Source organism: Osmerus mordax, chromosome 10 (genome assembly GCF_038355195.1).
Source record: "Osmerus mordax isolate fOsmMor3 chromosome 10, fOsmMor3.pri, whole genome shotgun sequence".
Taxonomy (NCBI): Eukaryota; Metazoa; Chordata; class Actinopteri; order Osmeriformes; family Osmeridae; genus Osmerus; species Osmerus mordax.
The window spans coordinates 13,932,922-13,956,554 of NC_090059.1; the positions used below are offsets into that span (position 1 = coordinate 13,932,922).

The 23,633-nt window shown below is 43.1% G+C and overlaps 3 protein-coding genes across 6 annotated transcripts; 2 read left to right on the forward strand and 1 right to left on the reverse strand.

Moving 5' to 3' along the window:
• Positions 1-1,014: 1,014 nt before the first annotated feature.
• kcnj12a (potassium inwardly rectifying channel subfamily J member 12a) lies at positions 1,015-2,322 on the forward strand. Its single transcript, XM_067244462.1, has one exon. It carries the CDS (start codon positions 1,015-1,017, stop codon positions 2,320-2,322), a length of 1,308 nt encoding a protein of 435 aa, XP_067100563.1.
• Positions 2,323-9,241: 6,919 nt separating this feature from the next.
• On the forward strand, positions 9,242-19,655 carry med24 (mediator complex subunit 24). 4 transcript variants are annotated; one of them, XM_067245222.1, is made up of 26 exons: positions 9,242-9,332; positions 9,811-9,970; positions 10,134-10,216; positions 10,369-10,407; positions 10,537-10,610; positions 10,722-10,945; positions 11,043-11,154; positions 11,318-11,468; positions 11,572-11,685; positions 11,774-11,827; positions 11,948-12,030; positions 12,160-12,246; positions 12,576-12,687; positions 13,272-13,414; positions 13,589-13,626; positions 13,763-13,845; positions 14,167-14,345; positions 14,545-14,644; positions 14,948-15,123; positions 15,515-15,779; positions 15,905-16,086; positions 16,513-16,606; positions 16,936-17,035; positions 18,394-18,474; positions 18,890-19,038; positions 19,282-19,655. In XM_067245222.1, the coding sequence occupies exons 2-26, from the start codon at positions 9,841-9,843 to the stop codon at positions 19,396-19,398; spliced, it is 2,970 nt and encodes a 989-aa protein (XP_067101323.1). In that variant the 5' UTR covers positions 9,242-9,332; positions 9,811-9,840; the 3' UTR covers positions 19,399-19,655. The 4 variants fall into 4 exon arrangements, with proteins under 4 accessions (XP_067101323.1, XP_067101325.1, XP_067101326.1 ...); XM_067245224.1 differs by having other exon boundaries at positions 12,588-12,687; XM_067245223.1 differs by having other exon boundaries at positions 9,263-9,332; positions 9,840-9,970.
• Positions 19,656-20,960: 1,305 nt separating this feature from the next.
• Positions 20,961-22,939, reverse strand: csf3a (colony stimulating factor 3 (granulocyte) a). The gene is made up of 5 exons (XM_067245226.1): positions 22,924-22,939; positions 22,121-22,323; positions 21,760-21,870; positions 21,515-21,655; positions 20,961-21,339 (listed from the first exon to the last, which is right to left on the reverse strand). The coding sequence occupies exons 1-5, from the start codon at positions 22,937-22,939 to the stop codon at positions 21,148-21,150; spliced, it is 663 nt and encodes a 220-aa protein (XP_067101327.1). The 3' UTR covers positions 20,961-21,147.
• Between the last annotated feature and the right edge of the window lie 694 nt (positions 22,940-23,633).

Sequence of the window (23,633 nt, forward strand, 5' to 3'; positions counted from 1 at the left end):
CCTCCCTCTCCCTGTGCGAAGCATCTGGGATAGCGCACCCATGGAAACTGTGGCATGCACACTGGTCCCCTGGGTCTCAAATTAAATACACATGCACACACAGGCACACACACAGGGACACACATGCCCACACACCTGAAGGTATCACAGATTTAGTGCTGACAACCACAAACTTCACAAGTGTACCTCATTTGATATATGTTCGGGCATGGATAACCTACATCTGATGTGACTGAAATATGATCTGAAGATCATGAGTGGTGTTATGAAAGACTTCTTCAATCAATTATGCATGTCATCTAACTATGCTCGAGTGACTACTCTTCGATCCAGCTATGGTAGTAAAATAACACACAAACACCTGGTAGTCTGTGACTGGTGGCATTTCATCATTGTCAACATGCTTTAAAATGCAATGGATAAAAGCACAGGAAATTGCATGAAGCCAGCTCCTCTCCACTTGCCCGGCTCTCAGCACAGACATGAGAGCACTTTGGAGACAGCCAATTGGAATGCACGTGTTGAGGCGTATTGAGTCGTGATGTTCCTCCAGAGAAGGATGTAAAGAGGGCGGGGAAATGCTCAGAGGGCATTTTTGGGGTGGTGAAGGTAGTGTGATCGGATATGATTCTGAATGTATTGTACGTGACATACTAAGGATCAATGGGTTAGATTTTCACTCGGCATTCGTCATGCTCCACCATACACAAATGATAAGTCCAAAAACAGGAGGGGAAAAAAACAAAGACGTATTCACACACATGGTGCGATTAGTTAGCAAATGACTGGATTCATGATGTGCTATGACTGTAGTGACTAACACCTTTCCCTTTTCTCCTCTTCCTAAAGACTGGTTGGATCGAAGCACAAACCCCCAATCCTGCCTTCTCCCTGGCGTTGACAGCCTGACATGAGGCTTGGTTGGTAGTACCACCACAAGGGGCCTCAAACGCACATCACAGTCCGGGCCTTCTCTGGCTCTCCACCCCTGCAGCCGGAGGCACGGCCGGTAGCATGAGCGTGGGGCGGACCAATCGCTACAGCATTGTATCGTCCGAGGAGGAGGCCCTCCGCCTCACCACCATGCACGGCATGAACGGCTTCGGCAACGGCAAGATCCACACGCGCCGCAAGTGCCGCAACCGCTTCGTCAAGAAAAATGGGCAGTGCAACGTGCAGTTCTCGAACATGGAGGATAAGTCGCAGCGCTACATGGCCGACATCTTCACCACGTGCGTGGACATCCGCTGGCGCTGGATGCTGGTGGTCTTCACGCTGGTGTTTGTGGTCTCCTGGCTAGTCTTCGGGCTGGCCTTCTGGGTTATCGCCCTGTTGCACGGAGACCTGGACAACCCGGCTGGGGACGACAACTTCACACCCTGCGTCCTCCAAGTCAACGGCTTTGTGGCGGCTTTCCTGTTCTCCATCGAGACGCAGTCCACCATTGGCTACGGCTATCGCTGCGTCACAGAGGAGTGTCCAGTGGCCGTCTTCATGGTGGTCTTCCAGTCCATCGTGGGCTGCATCATTGACTGCTTTATGATTGGCGCCATCATGGCCAAGATGGCACGGCCCAAGAAGCGGGCGCAGACGCTGCTGTTCAGTCACAACGCCGTCATCGCCATGCGGGACGGGAAGCTGTGCCTCATGTGGAGGGTAGGGAATCTCCGCAAGAGCCACATAGTGGAGGCCCACGTCAGGGCGCAGCTCATCAAAGCTCGGATCACAGATGAAGGAGAGTACATCCCTCTAGACCAAATAGATATCGATGTGGGCTTTGACAAAGGCTTAGACAGGATTTTTTTGGTTTCGCCCATAACCATCCTCCACGAGATCGATGAGGAGAGCCCTCTGTTCGGGATCGGTAAACAGGACTTGGAGACGGCAGACTTTGAGATTGTTGTCATCCTGGAGGGGATGGTAGAGGCCACCGCCATGACAACACAAGCTCGCAGCTCCTACCTGGCAACCGAGGTCCTGTGGGGCCACCGGTTTGAGCCAGTCCTCTTCGAGGAGAAGAACCTGTACAAGGTGGATTACTCTCACTTCCACAAAACCTACGAGGTACCGTCCACCCCCCGCTGCAGTGCCAAGGACATGGTGGAGAACAAGTTTCTGGTCCCCAGCTCCAATGCCTTCTGCTACGAGAACGAGCTGGCTTTCCTCAGCCGGGAGGAGGAGGAGGAAGAGGAGGTGGGGGGTAGTGGCATCAGAGCTCTGGCCAGCCTGAGTCCAGACCGGAACAGTCGACACGAGTTTGAGAGGCTACAGACCCCCAGGGTACTGGATCAGAGATCGTACCGGAGAGAGTCCGAGATATGACCTCTAACCTTTGACCTCTACTATGAGGTCGACTTTTGATACCGTTTTATTTCCAAGGGTGAAAATGCAGAACAATGCAAAGTGCCATAGGAAAAGCTGACTACTGTGATGAGGATGTAAGGAGACAGTTGGGAGAAAGAGGGACTTTATTGGAAGTGCAAGCAGAAGTACACAGCTCACTAAACTGTGGTACAGAATGTCCACAACAAAGGAAAAGGCCAGTGAAGGACCTTCTTCCTTCAAACTTGAATCTTTTTTTCATAATGTTTAATTTGATTTGAGCGTGTTCAATGACAGTTCATCGAAAAAGCTATAAGGACGAAAACCTAGTAATCAAAATGTAGGTGTAAATACATTGCTTAGATAAGTTATGTTGCGTGTGGAGTATAATTTTTCAACAGAAAAAACATCTTTAAAAAATGACTTCCTGTTGGAGCTTCCTGCAAGCTCCAACATTGCTGTAATTGTATTTGCTGGAACTGAGTTGTGAATGACTCCTGATTCCTGTACTCTGCAGCATTTGAAAGCCATTGGCAATGATAGGACAGCTGCCCACATGATGTCGAGAACAACTTGGGTTTAATATCAGTGTAATCTTAAATCAAATCTTTAAAATCAGTTGTGATGTGTATATGCATCATTTGCACTATTAACAGAATGGACAAATACTGTATATGTTGCAGATTGATTTAGAATGGGAGTAATGAACTAAAAGTATTTTTGATATCACAAATATTCTAAAACCATTTGCTTAAAACATACCATGTTGTGACAGATAAAGGATAATGTTACCCTGCTAAATATTGCATTGAATTCCCCTAAAGATCTGAACAACACATATTTCTTTCCTTTTAATTCAAAACCAAGATTGAAGCTAAACATCATGGGGATAATATCACTCTAGTCCATCTACATCTATTATTCTCTCTGAAAAAAAATCTATGCACATAGATGTTATGAATATCAGGTGACGAAGGAGGGTTCAGTGGAGTTCTGTGGAATATGTAATGATGTAATCTGTTACCATCGCATGTTTCCACAAAAAGAACAGGTTGAAACAATCTGAGATGAAACAGTTTCCTAAATTCATTAAGAATGAAAGGCTTTCGTATACAGCTTCCCCTCTCAATACAGAGCAGGTATTGTTCTATTTTGATAGAATAGAAAACCAAATTGCACAAATTTAACAATGCATTCAGCAATTTAGCTATATAGGTATATATTATAGTTTGACATGCATGGGGAAGGAATGATACATAGTTAAGAGAGATTAAGCTTTTTCTTAAATTAAATCTTTAATTAGATGAACTATTAGCGTCTCAACAGATTGTGCATGTGCAACAGTAAAACAACCCAGAAAACCGTAGGTTACATTCAGTGTACACATGGTCATATCATGTTTTGTGAATCATAACTAGCTATTTAAAAATACACTGTGTGTCAAAATATGTCCTTTATTTAGCAGCATTTAAGTCCCCTCGAAATTTGAGGCAATATCTTAAATGAAAAGACAGTGAGATTACATCTTAAGCAATAAAACTGAAATGCACCTTCATATTTATAAAGTAAACATGGCAGAGTCTGTGGAACCTGATTGTCTATCGATTCATTTGTGGTGATGCACCTTCTGTGCACTTTCACTGTCTCTAACAATGACGCTTTTCACCAAAACATGCACAGACCTCAGATCCTTCAATTCCTGTAGAGCTCTTCAAAATAAACAACATGTTCAAGAGCTAGTAGGTCCTGTTAAATATTACATAAGTAATTAGGACCATTATGACTAGCAAAGACACATGAAAGAAACTTTGTAAAAATTTGGGATGGGTTAAATTGTATTGTATTGGTTATAATGTATTCAAAGTTCTTTCCAAGAAAGCCATTAAATTAAATTAAGTATTAGCACAAAAGTTTCCAGCACAGTAACAAGCAAAGTAAGTAAAAAGTAATTTATCTAAATTAAAAACAAAAAAATACATATTTTGAATATGAAGAAATCATTTTCTGTTAGTTACTGTAGACTGAGTAGTTGCTAATTTAACAGTATCTAGCGAGACAATTAAGATGCATGACTCTTTTTGGCATGTATAGCAGCATTTAAAATCTTCTCCTTAAATGTATTATGCCTATACCCTGAATTTACTGCTACACAAAACTGAACACAATGTACATGGTGTGTAATAATATACTGTACAATTATTCTTTCCCCATTGAGTGGAGATCCTATTCCCAAAGAGATGCCTTTTGTTTTTTTCTCTTATGCCCTTATATTAAAATTAGATTTGTAAGTCATGAAAACAAAAAGAGAAACCTTCAAATGGTCATTAAGCTGGCTACAATGACTAATATTTTCCTAGTGGTCCTTTTACTCCACAGGTATGTGATTCTCTAAATATTTCTAAAAAACATATCTGTTTTGTAGAGCTTTTAGGATGCAGTAACATACATACATAGGTTTTTTGGATCATGAATGAAGCCTTCTTGTCCAATTCCTTGACTTTAAGTGCATTGCCTTCTGGGAAGGCTCTGGTACCCCCCCATGTGTGAAACCTTTTTACCTACTTGCAATGTTTTGGTGGTGAACATCATAGAGCATCATCAGCTTCTATGCTGTGTCATGAAAATGCATAGTTCCATCACCCGTTTACGTTTTCCCTCATTTTATAGAAGAGATTTTTTATGTTACCCCATCCCATTAACATAACAGAAACTGCACTAGCCCTAAGGACGTACCAAAGGTACAAAAAGTAGACTTAATGGACACAGATCAGCACATCTATTTTTGTATTAAGTTATTTATAACATTTCAGTATTTCCTTGAAATACAGTAGAGTTAAGTAAAGAGTATGTATCCATTTTTGTATCACAGAAATCAAAAGAAAATCTGGTTCTTGTCTCCGTTTTAAAATATTGGATTTTTGTTTAATTTCAGCACAGAAGCTCATGAATAAACAGGTATTTCTCTTAAAGGGATTATTGGACAACTTTTGACCTCTGTAGAAGTCTTCCTAGCCCAGATAAAGACATGTCTACTGGGCTTTTTATTTTGATGGATAGTCAATTAAATTATCAAATTAAAAACCTAAATGTAAAACACATTTGTTGAGATCTACTTTTGTTCACAACTCAATATATTGTGGCTACTATTGTGAAACATTTAGAATTTTGCAGATATTACAAGTGATTGTGAATTGAAAATAATTTTGTTCTACCCCCCTTGTCAAATCTTCGCCTGTTTCTAGATCCAGGTCATGAGAAGGACTTCTTAACAAATGCCTCAAACTATGATGGAGCACCAAGACAGAGATTCATGTCACCACAGTCAGATTATTCTATGGTCTCTGCCCAATTATTTAGAAAAGCTGATAAAAGTCATCACTTTGACACACAGATTACAGTACCAGAGTCTATGAGCGGAAGCCTAGTTTCGGATCAGATCAGTGGACTGATGAATTGAGAAAGTGGTGCGTCATCCTTCGTTTTGCTTTGAAACAGTACATTCTTTGAGTACCACTCGTAACGTTTTAATACAGCCATAAATTCAGAACAACAACAGGGCATTAGCTACTGCACCACACCACATCATTGGCATCAATGACAAGTGTTCACCGAGGGATGAACAATCCCCGAGCATTAAGTAATCTGAATAATTTAAGTTGGAGTGATTAAATTCACCTTGTTGAAGGACAGATGTAGGATTATCCAGGCAGAGCAGCTGTTCTAAGATCAGCGTTTAGGTCACAGGAGTGAGTGACACAGGGATCATAGAGGCCACAGTGGAAGGATCTGACAATCAGTTATGTAATAAGTCTGGTCTGGGCTGTCTGCGTGAATGTGTGATCATAAGTACATCTTAAAAGTAGGTTCCTAAGTTCAGAGTTCATAGTTCCTAGGAAGCAATAGCATGATTTACCATCTGTCTGCATGGCGAGGGTAGACTGGTAGGATGAGATCATCTGTTATCTCATCACGTCATGAATAAACACAGTCCACATGGAGCTCCTCCTAGAGACAGAGGAAACTAAGGTGATGAGCTGGGAATTTAATTTAATCCAAAAGCAGGTTCTCAAAGACAGATCATGGGACTCTAGACTGATGGAAACTGGTAGAAAGCAGGGCAGTACAAGTATTACCTGGAGAGAGACACAGGTGTTTTGTTTCTTTTTTCGTGCTTAGAAACAAGGTCGTAAATATACACACACACTGTAGGAGAGACGCAGTTCCCCCCCCCAACACCATGCTTTCCTCCCGACTGTACCTCATTGTTAGGGGTAGAACAAGCTGACATTCAGTAATGGAATATTAGTAGTAGTCTACAGCCCTGGGCTGTGAGTGTCACCACAGCTCCGTCCTCTCCCTTCACACCCACGGCCCCTGCAAATCAAACCTATTAATTACCATACGGAGGCAGCAGTCACGTGGTCTGCCGACCAGGGAAAAATAGCCTGCAGCTGGCTAAACCAACCAAAAACAACCCAAACACTAGGACTAACGCACCAATACTTGCCTTGTCTACATTTCTCATTTCTCACTTGTTTTTCCTTCTCTGTCCTGTTCTAAAGGCACGACAGGTTGCTTTTAAAGCAATGAGAAAACATAACGTTGTTTTTCCTCTTTGATTTCTAATTGAATTGAATAGTTTTTTTTTGCCTAAATTGAGAAAAAAGGCCAGGATGATACCTCCAGTCCCTTGGGAACATCCCCCTCTGTGCCTCCAAGTGAGCATGCCCAGACACCCAGGCCAGCTGAGTCTTTTGATTCACATGCTATGAAACTACAGATGTTTCATTGAAAAGGCGAGTGACTATTAGAGCCAGACGATGAGACCCAGCACCCCATACTCTCTGGCAGCCAGGCCATACCGTGTATCTGGTGAATTTGCCCTGGATCACACTTCCCATAGCAGGGGCCGTGGGTGACAGTAAAACGATGGGCAGTCATGTTGAAGGGGCTATAAAAAGCACTGTGGTGTCAAGCTGTGCAGCTCTCAGGCCTCTTTCATTGCTCAAAGTACTCTCTATTAGTTAGTGTGACGACTTCACTTACTGATACAGACTTTTTGTTCTGAGGTTTTTACTCAGTGAATTATGGCAAATGATTCGATTAGCCATACAACGAGCAAACACACAACCTCTACAGAAGGCTGCAATTAGGCCGGGATGTTACAAGACAATTATTAGCTTTAAGCATGTACTGTATTTCCTTAATCCCAGCCTACACATAATACATATCTTAAATAGAAATACATTCTGCAAGCTTATTATGCTTAAGTATAACTTGAGCTTTGTGACACCATACCACCATTTATCTAGTCTCCGTTGTAAATGGACTTACTCAGCTCTGATTCATGAGACAACAAGGAGGACAACCTGAGGGGACGTGAGGGGGCCACACTCATTTCCTGGTTCTCAACCTGGATAATTACCTGCATGTGCCCATCGGCTCTCACTGTGTATTAGAGTAACAGAAAGGGAGAGTGAGTGAGTGAGAGGGGTAGAGAGAGAGAGAGAGAGAGAGAGAGAGAGAGAGAGAGAGAGAGAGAGAGAGAGAGAGAGAGAGAGAGAGAGAGAGAGAGAGAGAGAGAGAGAGAGAGAGAAAGAGAGGTAGACAGAGAGAAAGAGACCGAGACCGAGAACACATGTAAGTCAACAGTAAAACAGCTATATCATTTAGCATTTGCAGCTGACCATGATACATTGTTTCCTTTGTATCATCATAATCCACTTGATACCTCATCCATTCCTTGTCATGAAGCGCATCACATATCAGTGGTACTCTGAGTCATATGATATCTCCTTAGGTTCCATAGTGCTATTTTCTGAAGTCATGAGACAAAAAAAACAAAAGTTCCTTCCAAAGACTGTTTGGTCTGCCTGGGAATCGACTCAAATCTGTCAGCACCCTTCTCTAATGGACCTCACAGAGGAAAAGTGCAGACAGGACTACTCCATCCCTCTCTCTATCTCCCTATTCCTCCAACGCCATGCCCGCTCTCTCGTCTCTCTCTTAGTGACATCACCATGTCCCAGGACACAGTTCCTGGCCACTAGACAGACTCTCCTGTGTCAGGCAGAATGGAGGCCATTGTTGGAGATGGGACATTCACACACAAAGGCTGTCAGGGAGGCGTGTGGTGCTGGTGGTAGGGGGAGACAGTGCCCCTGACAACCTGACGTGGTTGTTGGCTACACACCATAAATTAGGAAGATCAGGTTACAATGACGGATCACCTTTCATCAACACTGCATATTGTCAAGGATCTGACAAATTTCTGTTGCAGGCCAATTCAATAAAAGATCATGAATATCTCAATCTCTTGTCATGGCTGATTGGATTTCCATATCACTTAGACATATGCTGATAGAAGGCTCTTCACAAAATGTAAAGCTCAAATAGTCCATGGTAAAAAAGTGAACTTTTACTGTTAGAAAAGGACATTGACAGATGTCTAACATGGTATGATTGTTCAATGCGCAGTTTTTTTTTAACAAAATGCCACCAATAATAAACTGACTGAAGTAAAAGTGTAGATATGCTAAGACAGACGTCAATTCTTTGGTAAAGGCCTTCGCTAGGAATCCCTAAAACATTTATACACAAATGAAACAAAGATACAAGGAAACGTTGGTTTCCCAAGCTAGAATACACCCGTCCTTCCCTGAAGGCCTACTGCATCAATAAGGTATTTTGCCAAACTCTGATTGAAACTTAACTGTGCACTGTGCAGAGAGATTTGTGCCATTTCGACCAAAACCTCTTTCCAAGCATTGGGTCCTCCAAAGATCGGTGAAAGTCTTTGGTGGCAGTGACACCTACTGGTGAATGAGATGTGGTACCAAATTTACTTGACACATCGGCAGCTAACCAATGAGCTTAATGTTCACTCATCGTCGTATATGTTGACCAATCAGCGTTTACACTGTTACAGACAAAGATGGCGTCTATTTCTTTGTCAATCTGAAGATTTTGCTGCAATTATCTGTTAAATTAATATTTTACGGGCGTTGCAGGTCAGTAATGGTTTGCTTGATGAAATACTTTCACTCTTCTTTGAATGCTGAGTTAATTGCGGTTCTGAAATTGCCTTAATTTAGCACGTCAGTTGTTTTGCCAGTTAGCTAGTCTGGCCAGACTAGTCTCGTCGAATACTCCCCAACCCAAGCTATTAAACATACTACTCTAGACTAGTAGTAAACGCGTCAAGACCAAAAGTACCGTTCATATTATTTAACAACTAAATTAACTAACTACAGCATACTGATTACTGTATAGACAATACTATGTAGCTACTGTAGCAGTCAGCTTTATAGCAGCGCTAAGACATGAGAGGGTAAACTTCCTAAAGTAATCTACCTAGACTTAGTAAAGGTGAATGAAGGATATTTCTCATGTTTATTGTTTGCCCTGCACATCAGCACCAAATAAGAGACCAGTATATGAGTAGATGTGTATTAAATCTGACGCAACGTTACCTTTATTGTTATGTAGCTCTTGAAGGTACGATATTCTCCTGTCAGGATGAAGGTGGTTAATTTGAAACAAGCGATACTTCAGGCTTGGAAGGAGCGATGGAGTGACTACCAGTGGGCCATAAACATTAAAAAAAACTTTCCAAAGGGCGCCACATGGGACTATCTCAATCTTGCAGGTAAGTAAAACCAAAAACTCATGAGAATATCATTATACGTATCATACATTGTCAGGACTTTATATTATTGTACTTACATAGTTTTGTTGGTGTACTATTCAATCATTCAATACTTGTGCATGGTAAAACATACCAGGGCAATGTTGTGTCATGTGTATTTCAGAAGCTCTTATGGAGCAAGCAATGATAGGCCCCTCTCCCAACCCACTTATCCTGTCTTACCTCAAGTACGCCATCAGCTCTCAGGTAAACTTGATAAGACCCAATTTATTTATCATGTCATGACAAGGATTCAGTTGTAAGGCTGGTCTATGACCTAATGTACAGTGATTATGCTCAACCTTTGTCACTTTACTGCTGTTAATATTAATGTTACTGTATTATTGCCTTGGCCGCAGATGGTGTCTTATTCAACTGTTCTCACAGCCATCAGCAAGGTGAGATTAATATTCCACTCTCAAACTGACGATGATGATTCAAACATGCTTATTCATCGACTTCAGTTGTCTCACAGATCCTGCAGTCTCGTGCGTTTGAATTACGCCTTTGTTATTTTTTCTCCTCAGTTTGACGACTTCTCTCGAGAACTCTGCGTCAAGTCTCTGCTAGAGATCATGGACATGTTCTGCCATCGCCTCAGGTATAAAGTGGTATCATATCCTACCGTCATTTTCAAATTGGGAGTTAAAGGGGCCATCGACTCATTTCACCATCTCAACCCTCCGCTCTCTTATCTCCACGCTGTGCGCAGCTGCCATGGAAAAGCCGAGGAGTGTATTGGGCTGTGCCGGGCCCTGCTGGGTGTGGTGGTGTGGCTACTACAGGGCTGTGCCTTCTACTGTGAGAGGCTGAGGGATCTGGGGCCGTCCGCCAGCACAGAGGCCAGTCTGAGAGCCTGTCAGGAGAGGCTGGCCAATCTGATGGGTAGTACCAAGAACAGGGCCCTCATTCACATTGCCCGTCTGGAGGAACAAGGTGTGTGTGTGTGTGTCTTGTACTATGTGTAGACCTCGGTGGTTGTACATGTTTGTACAGTTTTATACAGATTGTCTCTCTGGGTCCACTCCCACAGCCTCTTGGACCAATGTGGAGCAAGCAGTGGTCAGAGTCACAGACAGCCTCAGTAGTCTGACCAATCAGACACTGAGAACCAAGCTGGAGGAGTGTGTGTCATTGGTGAAAAGGTTCGATTAGCCAAATCCTCCTCTGATAATATTCTCAAATTCGTAGATCAAACAATCCCCTTTCAGTGACATGCCGAGCCTCAGTGAATGAAGATGACTTTAACTTAATTATAAATTAACTTGAAGTATTGTTGTGTGAATGTTTCCTCCTCCTCTCTCCCAGTATTCCTCAGATGCTGTCAGTACAAAGCAACCCTCCACTCCACACGTCCTTCCCATCTGTCCATGCCTTCGTCATGTTGGAAGGCACCATGAACCTCACAGGGGAGATCCAGCCATTGGTGGAGCAGCTGATGATGATCAAGAGAATGCAGGTGAGCGTTTGTCCACCCCCCTCAGTTTGGACAGCACTCTTGGTCCGTATGTTCTTCAGGATTTTCGATCTTGACATGCTGTGATTGGCCCCGTCCTGCGCAGCGTATCCCTGCTCCTCTGTTTGTGTTGGAGATCTGGAAGGCCTGCTTCACTGGCCTCATCGAGTCTCCAGAGGGCACCGAGGAGCTCAAATGGACAGCCTTTACATTCCTCAAGGTTGGTGTCTCTCACTCACACTCACCACTCCACCAAGCTCAGATACCTACACACTGCTCCTCACCAATGACCTCCACCTCTATCCTAGATCCCTCAGGTTCTCCTCAGACTGAAGAAGTACCCTCAAGGGGAGAAGGGACAGGTACAGAACCATGACAGACTGTTTTTAGACACCACAACACACATTGATGATATCTGTTGATGGTTTATGAGTGTTGATGTGACATTGGCCATTTTAAATATGGCATATCCACATTGTCAGGACTTTATGGAGGATGTAAACATTGCCTTTGAGTACCTGCTGAAACTGACTCCTCTGCTGGACAAGGCTGACCAAAGATGCAAGTAAGGGACCTCAGAACACAAAGCTAACATTCTGTAAATAACTTCAAGCAGATCTGCGAACAAAGTCTGTTTATTAACAGGGAATGTATTTGCTTTTTGCATCTTTCCCCTCGGCCCCTCTGTTCCCAGTTGTGACTGTCTCAATATGCTGCTGCAGGAGTGCAATAAGCTTGGTCTGCTGTCAGACTCCAACACAACCAACCTCACCTCTAAACGGTATGGGATTCTACTCAGTTCTCCAATTGTTCTATAGTTTGGAATGGGGGTTAGCAACCGTCTTTAGGAGCGCGTTAGGCCACCAATTGGACTGAAGATGAACTCTGGTTCAAGGAAAGAGAAGGTTGTGCTGTTCCAGGTCATGCTCCTCAAAGCCAGCACTGATCCTCTTCATCTCTCTTCTTCCTCTTTACTCCTTCATCTCCTGCACTCCCTTCTTCAATTCCACAACTTTCTCTCCCTATCTACCTTTCTATGTGGTCTATCGGTCTTTGTGTCTCTCTCTCTCTTTCTCTCTGTCTACCTCTCCTGCCCAACGTTTTCTTCAGGGCTGAGGATAGGGAGTACTTCCCAAGGCTGAAGACAGCAGAAAACGCCAACATCCAGCCCAACCCGGGCCTCATCCTTCGAGCCGAGCCTACCGTCACCAACATCCTCAAGGCAATTTCATTCCTTTCTCCCTCCGCATCTGCACATTCACACATAACTTAAACATGACTCCCCAGAACCGAATGCTGTGTCAGGGTTGTGTATGCTTCGACTCTTTGCATACGTCGACCATGTCGACTGTAAATATAAATAAACCCCCCCCTCCCCCCCGGGTGCAGGACAGCAAAAAAATTAGACGCTGAGACGGTCAAGTGCAGCAATACGTCAGTTATATTTCTTTTTTTTTTTTTTTTCAGCGGAGCCAGCACGCTAGTCGACACACTGCCGTACTAGGTATTCAAAACGGGCAAAATAAACACTTCGCGTCAAACAAAGAATATAAGTAAATGGACAATTCTCCGGTGGTCCCTCGACCGCCGTTGCACCAGTCCTTCTCCGGCTCCCCCCTTTCCTTCGTCTAATCGGGACCTTTTAAAGCAAGCACAATCAGGAATATGCGTTACACCTGCTTACTTGATTCCATCAATTAAGCGTCCTTAGGCCTACCTCCCAGGAGAGGGTGCCCCCGGACCCCGTATTCCACCTGACCCCTCACAGAATGTTCTCACTGGCTGTCTGTCTCCCCCTTGTGGTAGACGGTGGATGCAGACCATTCCAAGTCTCCTGAGGGACTGCTGGGGGTTTTGGGACACATGCTGTCCGGGAAGAGTCTGGACCTCCTGCTAGCGGCGGCAGCCGCTACAGGGAAACTCAAGTCATTTGCGAGGAAATTCATTAAGTGAGACACGGGCCTTGGGAAGCAAAAGAGCGGTCTGGAACACCCTAATCCTACACCCCTAATGCAGCATGGATGACTGTTTCTTCACATTATCATTTTTTGTTTAAGGGAGTTCTGGGGAAGGGGAGAGGAATGTGATTCTCTGTAACTCCCAGTCTATCTTTGTGTCTCCAGGCTAAATGAGTTTCCCAAGCACATCAGTGGAGAAGGATGTGAGTACTTCAGCGACGGTTTAACTCTTATAAATATATAATTTCACTTGTATCACTTGACTCAGGTGTTACATGTGGGAGTATTTCTGAGTGCTGTTGAGTTGTTGTAAGTAGCTTATTTGCTGCTGTCTTGCAGCCAAATCTGCTTCGGTCCGAGCTCTGCTGTTTGACATCTCCTTCCTCATGCTCTGTCACGTGGTGCAGACCTATGGCTCAGAGGTGGGTCAAGGTGTTATCATATCACACAACACTAAAGAAAATAACTCTAATGTGTGGTTCTGTGTGGTTCCGCTGAGGATTTTGCAGTCATCCAACACTTGCGCCACATGACCACCTCAACGCCTAAACCGATTACTGACCGTTAGTGGAATATTAAGAGCCAACTGAAGTTACCCTGCCTTTCATATGTATCAGCTCTTGAACTTGTGCATTTACATTTAGTCAATTTAGTCATTGATTGTGATTAAATTGTATTTTAGTCATTGATTGTGATTGCGAGCCTGATTGTTTGACCTGTATTGTATTGGCCCGCTAACACAGGTGATCTTGTCCGAGCCGAGCCCCTCCGGGGAGACCCCGTTCTTTGAGACGTGGCTGCAGACGTGCATGCCAGAGGAGGGCAAGACTCTGAACCCTGACCATCCCTGCTTCAGGCCAGAGTCTGGCAAGGTGGAGAGCCTGGTGGCCCTGCTTAACAACTCCTCTGAGATGAAGCTAGTGTGAGGAACTTCTCAACCCTCCTGTCAGAACCACAATGCATTTTTATCTGGTTTGGAGTGAAAGAAAGGCTTTATCCTTAGAAAAGGATTGTTTTGGAAGTTTCACAGACATTCTCACCAGTTCTCTCTCCCATGACCTTTGAATGCTGGTTGTTGATAATGTTATGCCAGTCTGATAATGATTTTCCTGGTTTTCCAGTCAGATGAAGTGGCATGAGATTTGCCTCAGCACGCCTGCCGCCATTTTAGAAGTTCTGAATGCATGGGAGAACGGCGTGCTCTCAGTAGAGGCGGTGCAGGTTAGTTCATCCTCTCTCTCTCTCTCTCTTTGTCACTTCTCTATTTTTTTCCCAACTTCTCTAGTAGTGAATGTAATGGAAATGACACAGTCATTGCATGATGTGTGTTTTCAGTGACGTCATTTGTCTTTACTCAGAAAAGGGTTTAGCAAAGTCAGAGTTCACAATCTCCTGTCACTTCCTTCCTTTCCCCCACCCCCCCCACCCCCATCTATCCATTTTCTTTCCTTCCTCAATCTCTCATTCTCTCCCTTTTGAGCTCTCTCTTTCCTGTCCACTGTCTCGGGCTCTGTCTGAGTGCAGAAGATCACAGACAACATCAAGGGGAAGGTGTGTAGCATGGCTATCTGTGCTGTGGCCTGGCTGGTGGCCCATGTTAGGATGCTGGGGCTGGATGAGAGGGAGAAGCCTCAGACCATGATCCGCCAGCTCATGAACCCCCTGTATGGAGAAAACACTCTGCAGTTCTACAACGAACGGTAAAAATGTAGTCATTTAGCAGATGCTCTTATCCAGAGCGACTTACAGTAAGTGCAGGGACATTCCCCCCGAGGCAAGTAGGGTGAAATGCCTTGCCCAAGGACACAACGTCGTTTTTCACGGCTGGGAATCGACCAGCAACCTTCTGATTAACAGCGGAGTCCCTAACCGCTCAGCCATCTGACCCCACACACACACACACACCCTCTTTCCTATATCCTTTAGTTCACCCTGCATTGTTGTGAAAGCATAATATAAACATTGCCAAGTATTACATTTAGAAAAGGTCTTCGAGAAAGGGATGTTTTCCTATCAGCACACTGGACCTTCTTGCACCTTAAACTCATTTAGTTATAATACCCCCTCCCCTCCCGCTCTCTTCTCCATCAGAGTGGTGATCATGAGCTCCATCCTGGAGCACATGTGTGCTGACGTATTCCAGCAGACAGGCCTGGCCCTGAGGCCCCCTATTGAGGGCCAGGAACCCATCCCCTACCGGAACCTGCTCCCGGCCAAGGAGCCCATCCACGAGGCCCTCAGCAAGCAGTTCCGCACCGTGCTGTGGAAGGGCTGGGTGGACAGCCGGGCACTGCACCTGTTTGAGAGCCTGCTGCACATGGGAGGGGTTTTCTGGTTCACCAACAACCTGGTCAAGGTAGACTAGAAAACCTGAGAAAATACTAAACTGCTGTGACGCCACTAGACTACTGTGTTGTTTTGTTGCATTTAACTCTGTGTGTATGTGTCCGTGTGTTTGTTCTGCATGTTGTTCTTCTCCAGGAACTTCTGAAGGAGACTCGGCAGGAGTGGGCTAACCGTGTGGTGGAACTTCTCTACAGTATCTTCTGCTTGGACACCCAGCAGATTACCCTTACTCTGCTGGGCCACATCCTGCCAAACCTGCTCACAGACTCTGCCCATTGGCACAGCCTGGCCGATCCACCTGGCAAAGCTTTAGCCAAGTAAGAACTCAGTATGGGTGCTGCTTGAACACGGCTCACAAGCTCAGATATCAAATCTACATTTAGTCATTTAGCAGACACTCTTATCCAGAGTGACTTACAGTAAGTACAGGGACATTGCCCCCGAGGCAAGTAGGGTGAAGTGCCTTGCCCAAGGACACAACGTCAATTGACACGGCCGGGAATCGAACTGGCAACCTTCAGATTACTAGCCCGATTCCCTAACCGCTCAGCCACCTGACTCCCAAATGAATAAGACGGTTTGCCCAACTACACAGTTGTTAGTAATCCTATCCTAGTTAGGCCAGAGATGTCTCAAGGAAGGAAGCCTTTGGGAGAGTTTAAACTACTGGAGGCTATGGGGTTAACTATGGGAGGTGACATGTTCTGTTGCCAGCCCGTTGATCATGTGGTGTTGTCCCCCAGGCTGTCAGTGTGGTGTGCCCTCAGCTCCTACTCCTCCAGCCACAAGGGACAGGCCTCTGCCAGGCAACGCAAGAGGCAGAGGGAGGACATTGAGGTAGCACACACACACACCAACGCAGAAGCATAATACACACACACACCAACGCAGAAGCATAATACACACACACACCAACACAGAAGCATAATACACACACACACCTACACAGAGCATAATACACACACACCAACGCAGAAGCATAATACACACACACACCTACACAGAAGCATGCTTTGCTCGTGACAGACTGTTAAAAATGTTAAGAGTACTTTTATTTTGGAGTTAGAAAATTAAAGTGCTCAAGGTAGGTAGACACAAGTACTGGGCATTCAGTGAGGGAGGGGGCATACAGTTACTCATCCAGTATTGTTTGTGGTTGACGGCAGGACTACAGCAGCCTGTATCCTCTGGACGACACGCAGCCCTCCAAGCTGATGCGTCTGCTCAGCTCCAATGAGGACGATCCGGTGGTCCTCTCCAGTCCAGGTGAGTCTGCTGAACCTCCGCTGCAACCTCCCTCTTCACACCGGGAAGACCAGCCAGTCAGGTTGGAACGTCACTTAGTGTCTGATAAATCAATGTACATGTAGTTCATTGTTGTGTTGATTTACATAGTATTGTTTGACCATGTTTGGAAATCAGCAACGTAAAACAACAGGTACCATTTTTTACATTTACGTTTAGTCATTTAGCAGACACTCTTTTCCAGAGCTACTTACAGTAATTACAGGGACTTTCCCCTGAGGCAAGTAGGGTGAAGTGCCTTGCCCAAGGACACAACTTCATTTGGCACGGCCGGGAATCGAACAGGCAACCTTCTGATTAATAGCCCGATTCCCTAACCGCTCAGCCATCTGACCCTTTACACTTTACACTGAATGTACTGATGAATATAGGTGCAGTTAGAATACCCAATCTAATGAGAAATATGTGGTTCTATCTCGTGTGCTTTATTTGGAAAACACGTATCCCTGTAATTCATTGCAGATGCTGGTTTAGACCTGACTGACTCCACAGCAAGTTGACTCTTGTAAGCACTGTCTGCCACATTAGTTTGGCATCCATAGCTGGGAGGCTTGTGTGACTTTATCAAGCACTGTCTTCTCTGTAACACTGCCTGTCATCTAGTTGTTACATGTGTATTACATGGCTCACTAAAACTTTGTTGCTTTAAATGAAATACATTTCCCAATAGTAAAAGTATATTTTATATCAAATACGTTTCGAAACATTATTAAAATACTAGAAGTGTTCATTCTTGATATCTATCTCAATTTAAGCATAGCTATAATTCCACAACCTGTATTGTTTTCATTTGAGCAATCTTGGTTATTCAGGTCTTCAGGAAGTTCCCAGTATCAAATAGGGAGTTGCATTATTTTGGAAAGCAATTAAAGCCTGTGTTTAGTCTGCCAGATGGGACTTAGAAACGGATTTTGAAAAGGAGCTGGAATAATGATGAAATATTTTTTCCGTTTATCAGACAAATTTTTCATCTAAAATAGATGAAACATTTCTTGTCATATTTTCCTCACATATTAATGGATTTTTCGTATTATTTTTTGATAAACATAGGTTTTTCTTTTGTTTTCTTATTGTAAACTTTGGAGAACATATTCAGTAGCTATATATAGTACATTTAACCACAGAAAAACTATGGTATTAAAAAAAGGAAGTTTTGAATGAAACCATTACAAGGGGGATACCCCTGTCAACATTTTTTTTGTGACCCATGTGACCATAGCAATGACACATCCGAGTGAGTATCTGACTGACTTGTCTCCCATCCGGCAAACTGTGTCCTTCTTCCCCTGGCTCTGTGTGACCCTTGCCGTCCTCCGTAGGTGACCGCTCCATGAGCAGCTCCCTGTCTGCCTCCCAGCTGCACACCGTCAACATGAGGGACCCTCTCAACCGTGTCCTAGGTTAGCCCCGCCTCCGACAGCAGCGTGTGTAGTGCCGTGACTTGGCATCGTGCCTAGCAGGCACTTTGTTCTTATCCTGCTCTAACCGTGTGTTTGTCCAGATGTATTTTCATAAAGGGATGGAGTACAAAAATGTAAGCTGTGATATTAAAGGGACAGAACAACTTTAATCATTTCTACTGTTGCTTTAAAGCTATTGTTTATGTCCAGTACCTATTGGCTATGTTTAGATTCACTAGCTAAGATCTGAGAAAGGTCAGCTTATTCTGGCTTGGTGGGAGCGCTGATCCCACTACATCTTACATGGATCTAGGTTTCCCTTCTTTGTCACTGTTTAACCGTTACTGCGTAGGAGATGGGAGAGCAGCCATGACTCCTTTCTGATGCCAGCCCCTCCCTTTCTCTGTCTCCTCAGCCAATCTGTTCCTGCTTATCTCCTCCATCCTGGGCTCCAAGACCGCAGGGCCACACACCCAGTTCGTCCAGAGCTTCATGGAGGAGTGTGTGGAGTGTCTGGAGCAGGGAAGTCGCGGCAGCATCCTGCAGTTCATGCCTTTTACCATGGTGAGTGGGAGTGTGGGAAGGCCAGAAGTGGGCAGGAGTGATATATAAGGGTTGGGATCACAGGTTAGGTTTTTACTCATCTTGCTTGCAAGTATTTGGGCGGTGTAAATATTTGGTAATAGTTGAGATAAAAAGAAGAATGTTCAGACTGATTTGGAAATGGAGCTCATCGTACCATGGGGGTTTGAAAGATGTGGAGGAGGGTTCATGTTTCTGTGTCTATGTGGTACTGTCTGCCCCCAGGTATCAGAGCTAGTAAAGCTGCCTGCTCTGGCCAAGCCCAAGGTGGTTCTGGCCATCACAGACCTGACCCTGCCGCTAGGGAGAAGAGTAGCTGCCAAGGCTATCTCTGCCCTCTAGGACCTGTCATCACCATGCCTCCCAGATGAACACTGACATACATTCACCTGCCATTTCAATGGACAAGGTGCATTCTTTTTTCAAAAAACGTGTTTCCTGTACCCATCAGTCTTTGAGGTTATTACTATGTTTGTGAAACCAATTCAATAATTTTTCAGTTATAAGTCTGTTAAAACAAAATTAAACAATGTAAACAGCCTTTTTTGTAATAAAGCAAAACCATGAGGAAAGTATATTTCCCTTACTCTGCTATGTATGTGTCTGAAGATACGTTCTGAGGTTTTCTTTCTATAAGTGTTTCTTGTAAAGGAGGTCAAATTTAGTTTCTATTCCTACTAAGAGGACCTGCTTTGCATGCCAGACATCTACTGTTGTCAGAACGATCTCATGACTTTTGGGGCATTATTTTCGTTTTCATTGTATTAAGAGATTAGTAGTAGTAATCCATGCCCCCTTTTGAGCAACATGACTGATAGAAAAATGAACTGTAGTTGCTAGGTGGATAATATTATTTGCTGCTTAAACCTCAAGATCTCATGCCTTTGTTAGTCATGCAATTGATTCACTTCCTAAAGGAAATCTCTGTCTGACACAGTCAGATGTTGTAATACACTTTGCTTTTGGTTCATGGAAAATCTACTGCAAAGTCACTGTAGACAGGAGCCAGAGTTCATCATTACCAGACTTCCAAGAAGTAAACTGCCTTTTATTTTGTGTATCTTCCCATTCTTGGTAATAATTCAAATTCAGTTTTACTGGCCCTCATTTGTGTCTTAACTTGCCCACTGATGTAAAAGATGGGAATCAAAATGGTTTAAACAGGTTACATTTTCTTTAAGAAATGCATCTTGTATATAAGGAACTCTTCCTAAATCTTTGCCTGACTGTGATGCATGCAAATCATAGGGATTTGTGTACATATTTAAAGATTTACTAGAAAGGGAGTCAGATGGCTGAGTGGTTAGGGAATCGGCTATGAATCAGTAGGTTGCCGGTTTGATTCCTGAGCGTGCTAAATGACGTTGTGCCCTTGGGCAAGGCACTTCACCCTACTTGCCTCGGGGGAATGTCCCTGTACTTCCTGTAAGTTGCTCTGGATAAGAGCGTCTGCTAAATGACTAAATGTAAATGTAGAAAGCCCCTACTTAAGAGTATGTGATGACTCAATTTGTGTTTAAAGGATTTTTCCTCACGTCTTTTCATGCGACTTCAACCTGACCGGTCTATCTATAATTACTTGTGGGAATATGACATTGGGCTGGAAATACAGTATGTACCTTTTAGTACAAACATTTATAGATTTTAAAGAAGGACTCATTTGCAATGGCCATACTCGTTTAAAGTCTTTATTCATCATGAATGGGACATAAAACATAAATATAAAAATACATATTTTTGTCTTTTTTTAATCAAAAATATATCATTGGTTTGTTTGAAATACAAGAGCACACATTTACTGAAAAAAATATTTAGTCTATGCAACCTTATTCAAATTTAGCTTATAAAGCTTACACTGGTTATTTTAATTTATTCAATAAAATAAACTACCTCGTACTGTAGTGGTAATATTGAAACACATTGTAGAAAACATCCACATAATTTGTATACTGCGATATAAATAAAGATTTATCAATTATATTAAAAGAAATAAATATAAGATAAATAAATATATAAATAGGTTTGGTATAAATTAATAAACACCTCCTAAAACAATGGGCGTAAGGTACGTTTTGGACAATGAGTGTATGTCTATAGTGCGTCTAACGCCTCACTGGGCTGGAGTATGTTCCTTAGACTGCGTACAACGTCCTGTCCGAAGGCTTGGAGCTGGACCAGGGTCAGGTGCATCGCCACCTGAGCCTCATATTGTCCACTGACTTTCAGGACCAGGTGGGCAGAAGGGGCCTCCTGTGTGGACTCTTTCTGAACTATTTTCAGCATCTGCAAAACAAAAAAGAGAATTTACTTATACCATCACTTTCCAGAGATGTGGTCTGATTTGCTTTAATACATGATCCCTTATCTCTTAACAATACGTATTCTACTGTAGCTAAGTTCCATTATGATCCTAAACTGTAAAGTGTGAAGAGTAGGATGTTGGGAGGTCTGTAATCACCTTTCTGATTTTTATGAGAAGGTCTCTGAGATCAACCTGCATCTCAGTCACTCTCTCTGTCGCAGGCAGATGCTGAGTAGCGGCCAGCAGTAAGTCCTTTTGCTGTTGCAGACCCTGCAACATATGTCTCAGGACACTTTCCTGGAGAAGACAAGCACAATGTTAGTCTCGCCATGCCTCTCCTTTCCTCTCTGATATGAGACAGGACAGCAGAGGGGCCAGTGCTGGCAAACCCAATGACTTACCAATGGAAAGTCATTTGACACAGCTTTAAGAGTGGGAGCAGATGGAATGCCAATCTTGGTCGCCATGAACTGCAGTTTGATGTGCTCATCGGCCGAGTTTAGTGTCAGAGTCTGAAATAGCAAATTGAGAAATATTTACAAATGCATTGGGTCTGGGAGAGACTACAGTAGATAAGGCCTGCGCAACGCCTAAGGTCAGTCGTGATCCCATCATGCTTCACAGTGGCAAACAACGATCCTATTAGTTGTCGAGTAATTAATTGCTTCGCTACCAATTTGCAAACTGTTCAGACATCGACTGCTTTTACACAATCACGACAACATGCCTGCTTAGAATATTAATACAAAGACAATCACTTACTTCTGCATGAATGCAAGACTTGTGTGTCTCGGGAATTGCAAGAATCACTTTATCGATCAAAGCCCGGCTTTTCTGTCCAATGTCATAGAATTGAGGATCTTCGACAAGTACACCGGTCTCAGCCATGGAGGTCTCGCCAGAATATCCCTCAAGAGGAGCGCTAAGGGCTAAAGTGGCCATGTAGCATTGAATCGCTAAAACTGCTGGAGGAAAAGAACAGACGATTCAGACAGCTGCTAACGAAACACGGATTCAAATGACCACTGCGAAAAGGGGCTGGTGTCTGATTTGTGCTATTATTAGACTGGAGTTCTTTACTTAAACATGACCAGAATATAGTCTGACAAGTTAAACATAGTCATCATAATAGGCCTACGTGTTGGATATTGCAAGTTCAACTTAATAATAATAATAATAATAGGCCTAATAATAATAATGATGGCAACAACAAACAAATAAAACAAAACAACAACAAAAATATATATATTAACCTGACAAAGTAAAGTCATAGACCTATAATAGCCTACCAACGTTATTTCAACAAAAATGCTTTCTGTTGTCTCTTGTAATCTTTTCATATAACTTTACACTTGATTGTTAAACAAACTCAAGATAATAATTTGCATTCCAAAGGGAGACAGGATCATATATGAATGCTAAATGGACGCTATTTAATATTAATAAATTAATACAGTTCATACCTATGAGCCTACCTCCCTTGCCTGTTCTCCAGTAATTTAGGTAAATCGCACTGGAGAACAGGTTCGGTTGCGGAAGTTTAACTTCATCACACTGCTACTCACCAATCAGGATGTTCATCTCGTTTTAGCCGATTTCACACCAAGGGAGGTTTTACTACAAATGACCTCAGGACTCTTCATTGATAAAGTAGATAACTAGTAGATATTTATAGGCTTCCACATACTACACGTGGGGATGTCGTAAACATGTAAATCCCAGAGGCGTCAGTTTCTTACACTTTCATTCTGATTAATGAATCAAAACAATGTAGTTGTATTGGCATCCAGTATTGCGTCTAGTTCTAAATAATTATGTTATTTAAACTAGCCAGTTGAATCCCCTAACACTTTATGATTTTCTTATCTTATTCCAAATCTTATTATGACCATCTATGTCTTTATCCCTGTGAACTGAAATTGTTTAATGCTCCTTGTGACATTACATAAATGTTGACATTTTACATATGACCTATCACATATGTAAAAAAAAGATGTGTAAGTTCAAAGAGAAATACTTTAGATTGTTGTGTGTGCATCTTGGGAATGTAACAATTATGCTAAGATTATATGATACCCAAAATGTATGTTATTCCAAGTTTACAGAGTATATGGATTTCACTAATAATTACACACCAGGGAACATTGGCTAATTATGTCATTATCTTGTTTTGAAAATTGTAATTAATTACCTAAAATTCATTAACACTAGTAAAAGCCTGTAAGCTATCGGAATAACCTAGGAAGTTATCTGAATAATCATCTGGAAGTTCCAG

Excerpts from the sequence above, each read along its gene's own strand:
- kcnj12a (XM_067244462.1), top strand. The coding sequence starts at position 1,015 with ATGAGCGTGGGGCGGACCAATCGCTACAGCATTGTATCGTCCGAGGAG.
- med24 (XM_067245222.1), top strand. The coding sequence starts at position 9,841 with ATGAAGGTGGTTAATTTGAAACAAGCGATACTTCAGGCTTGGAAGGAG. Across the intron at positions 10,217-10,368 it reads AGTACGCCATCAGCTCTCAG|ATGGTGTCTTATTCAACTGT; the intron begins GTAAACTTGATA and ends CCTTGGCCGCAG. Across the intron at positions 10,408-10,536 it reads TTCTCACAGCCATCAGCAAG|TTTGACGACTTCTCTCGAGA; the intron begins GTGAGATTAATA and ends TTTTCTCCTCAG.
- csf3a (XM_067245226.1), bottom strand. Across the intron at positions 21,871-22,120 it reads AGTCTTGCATTCATGCAGAA|ACTCTGACACTAAACTCGGC; the intron begins GTAAGTGATTGT and ends TTGCTATTTCAG. Across the intron at positions 21,656-21,759 it reads TGTCAAATGACTTTCCATTG|GAAAGTGTCCTGAGACATAT; the intron begins GTAAGTCATTGG and ends TGTCTTCTCCAG.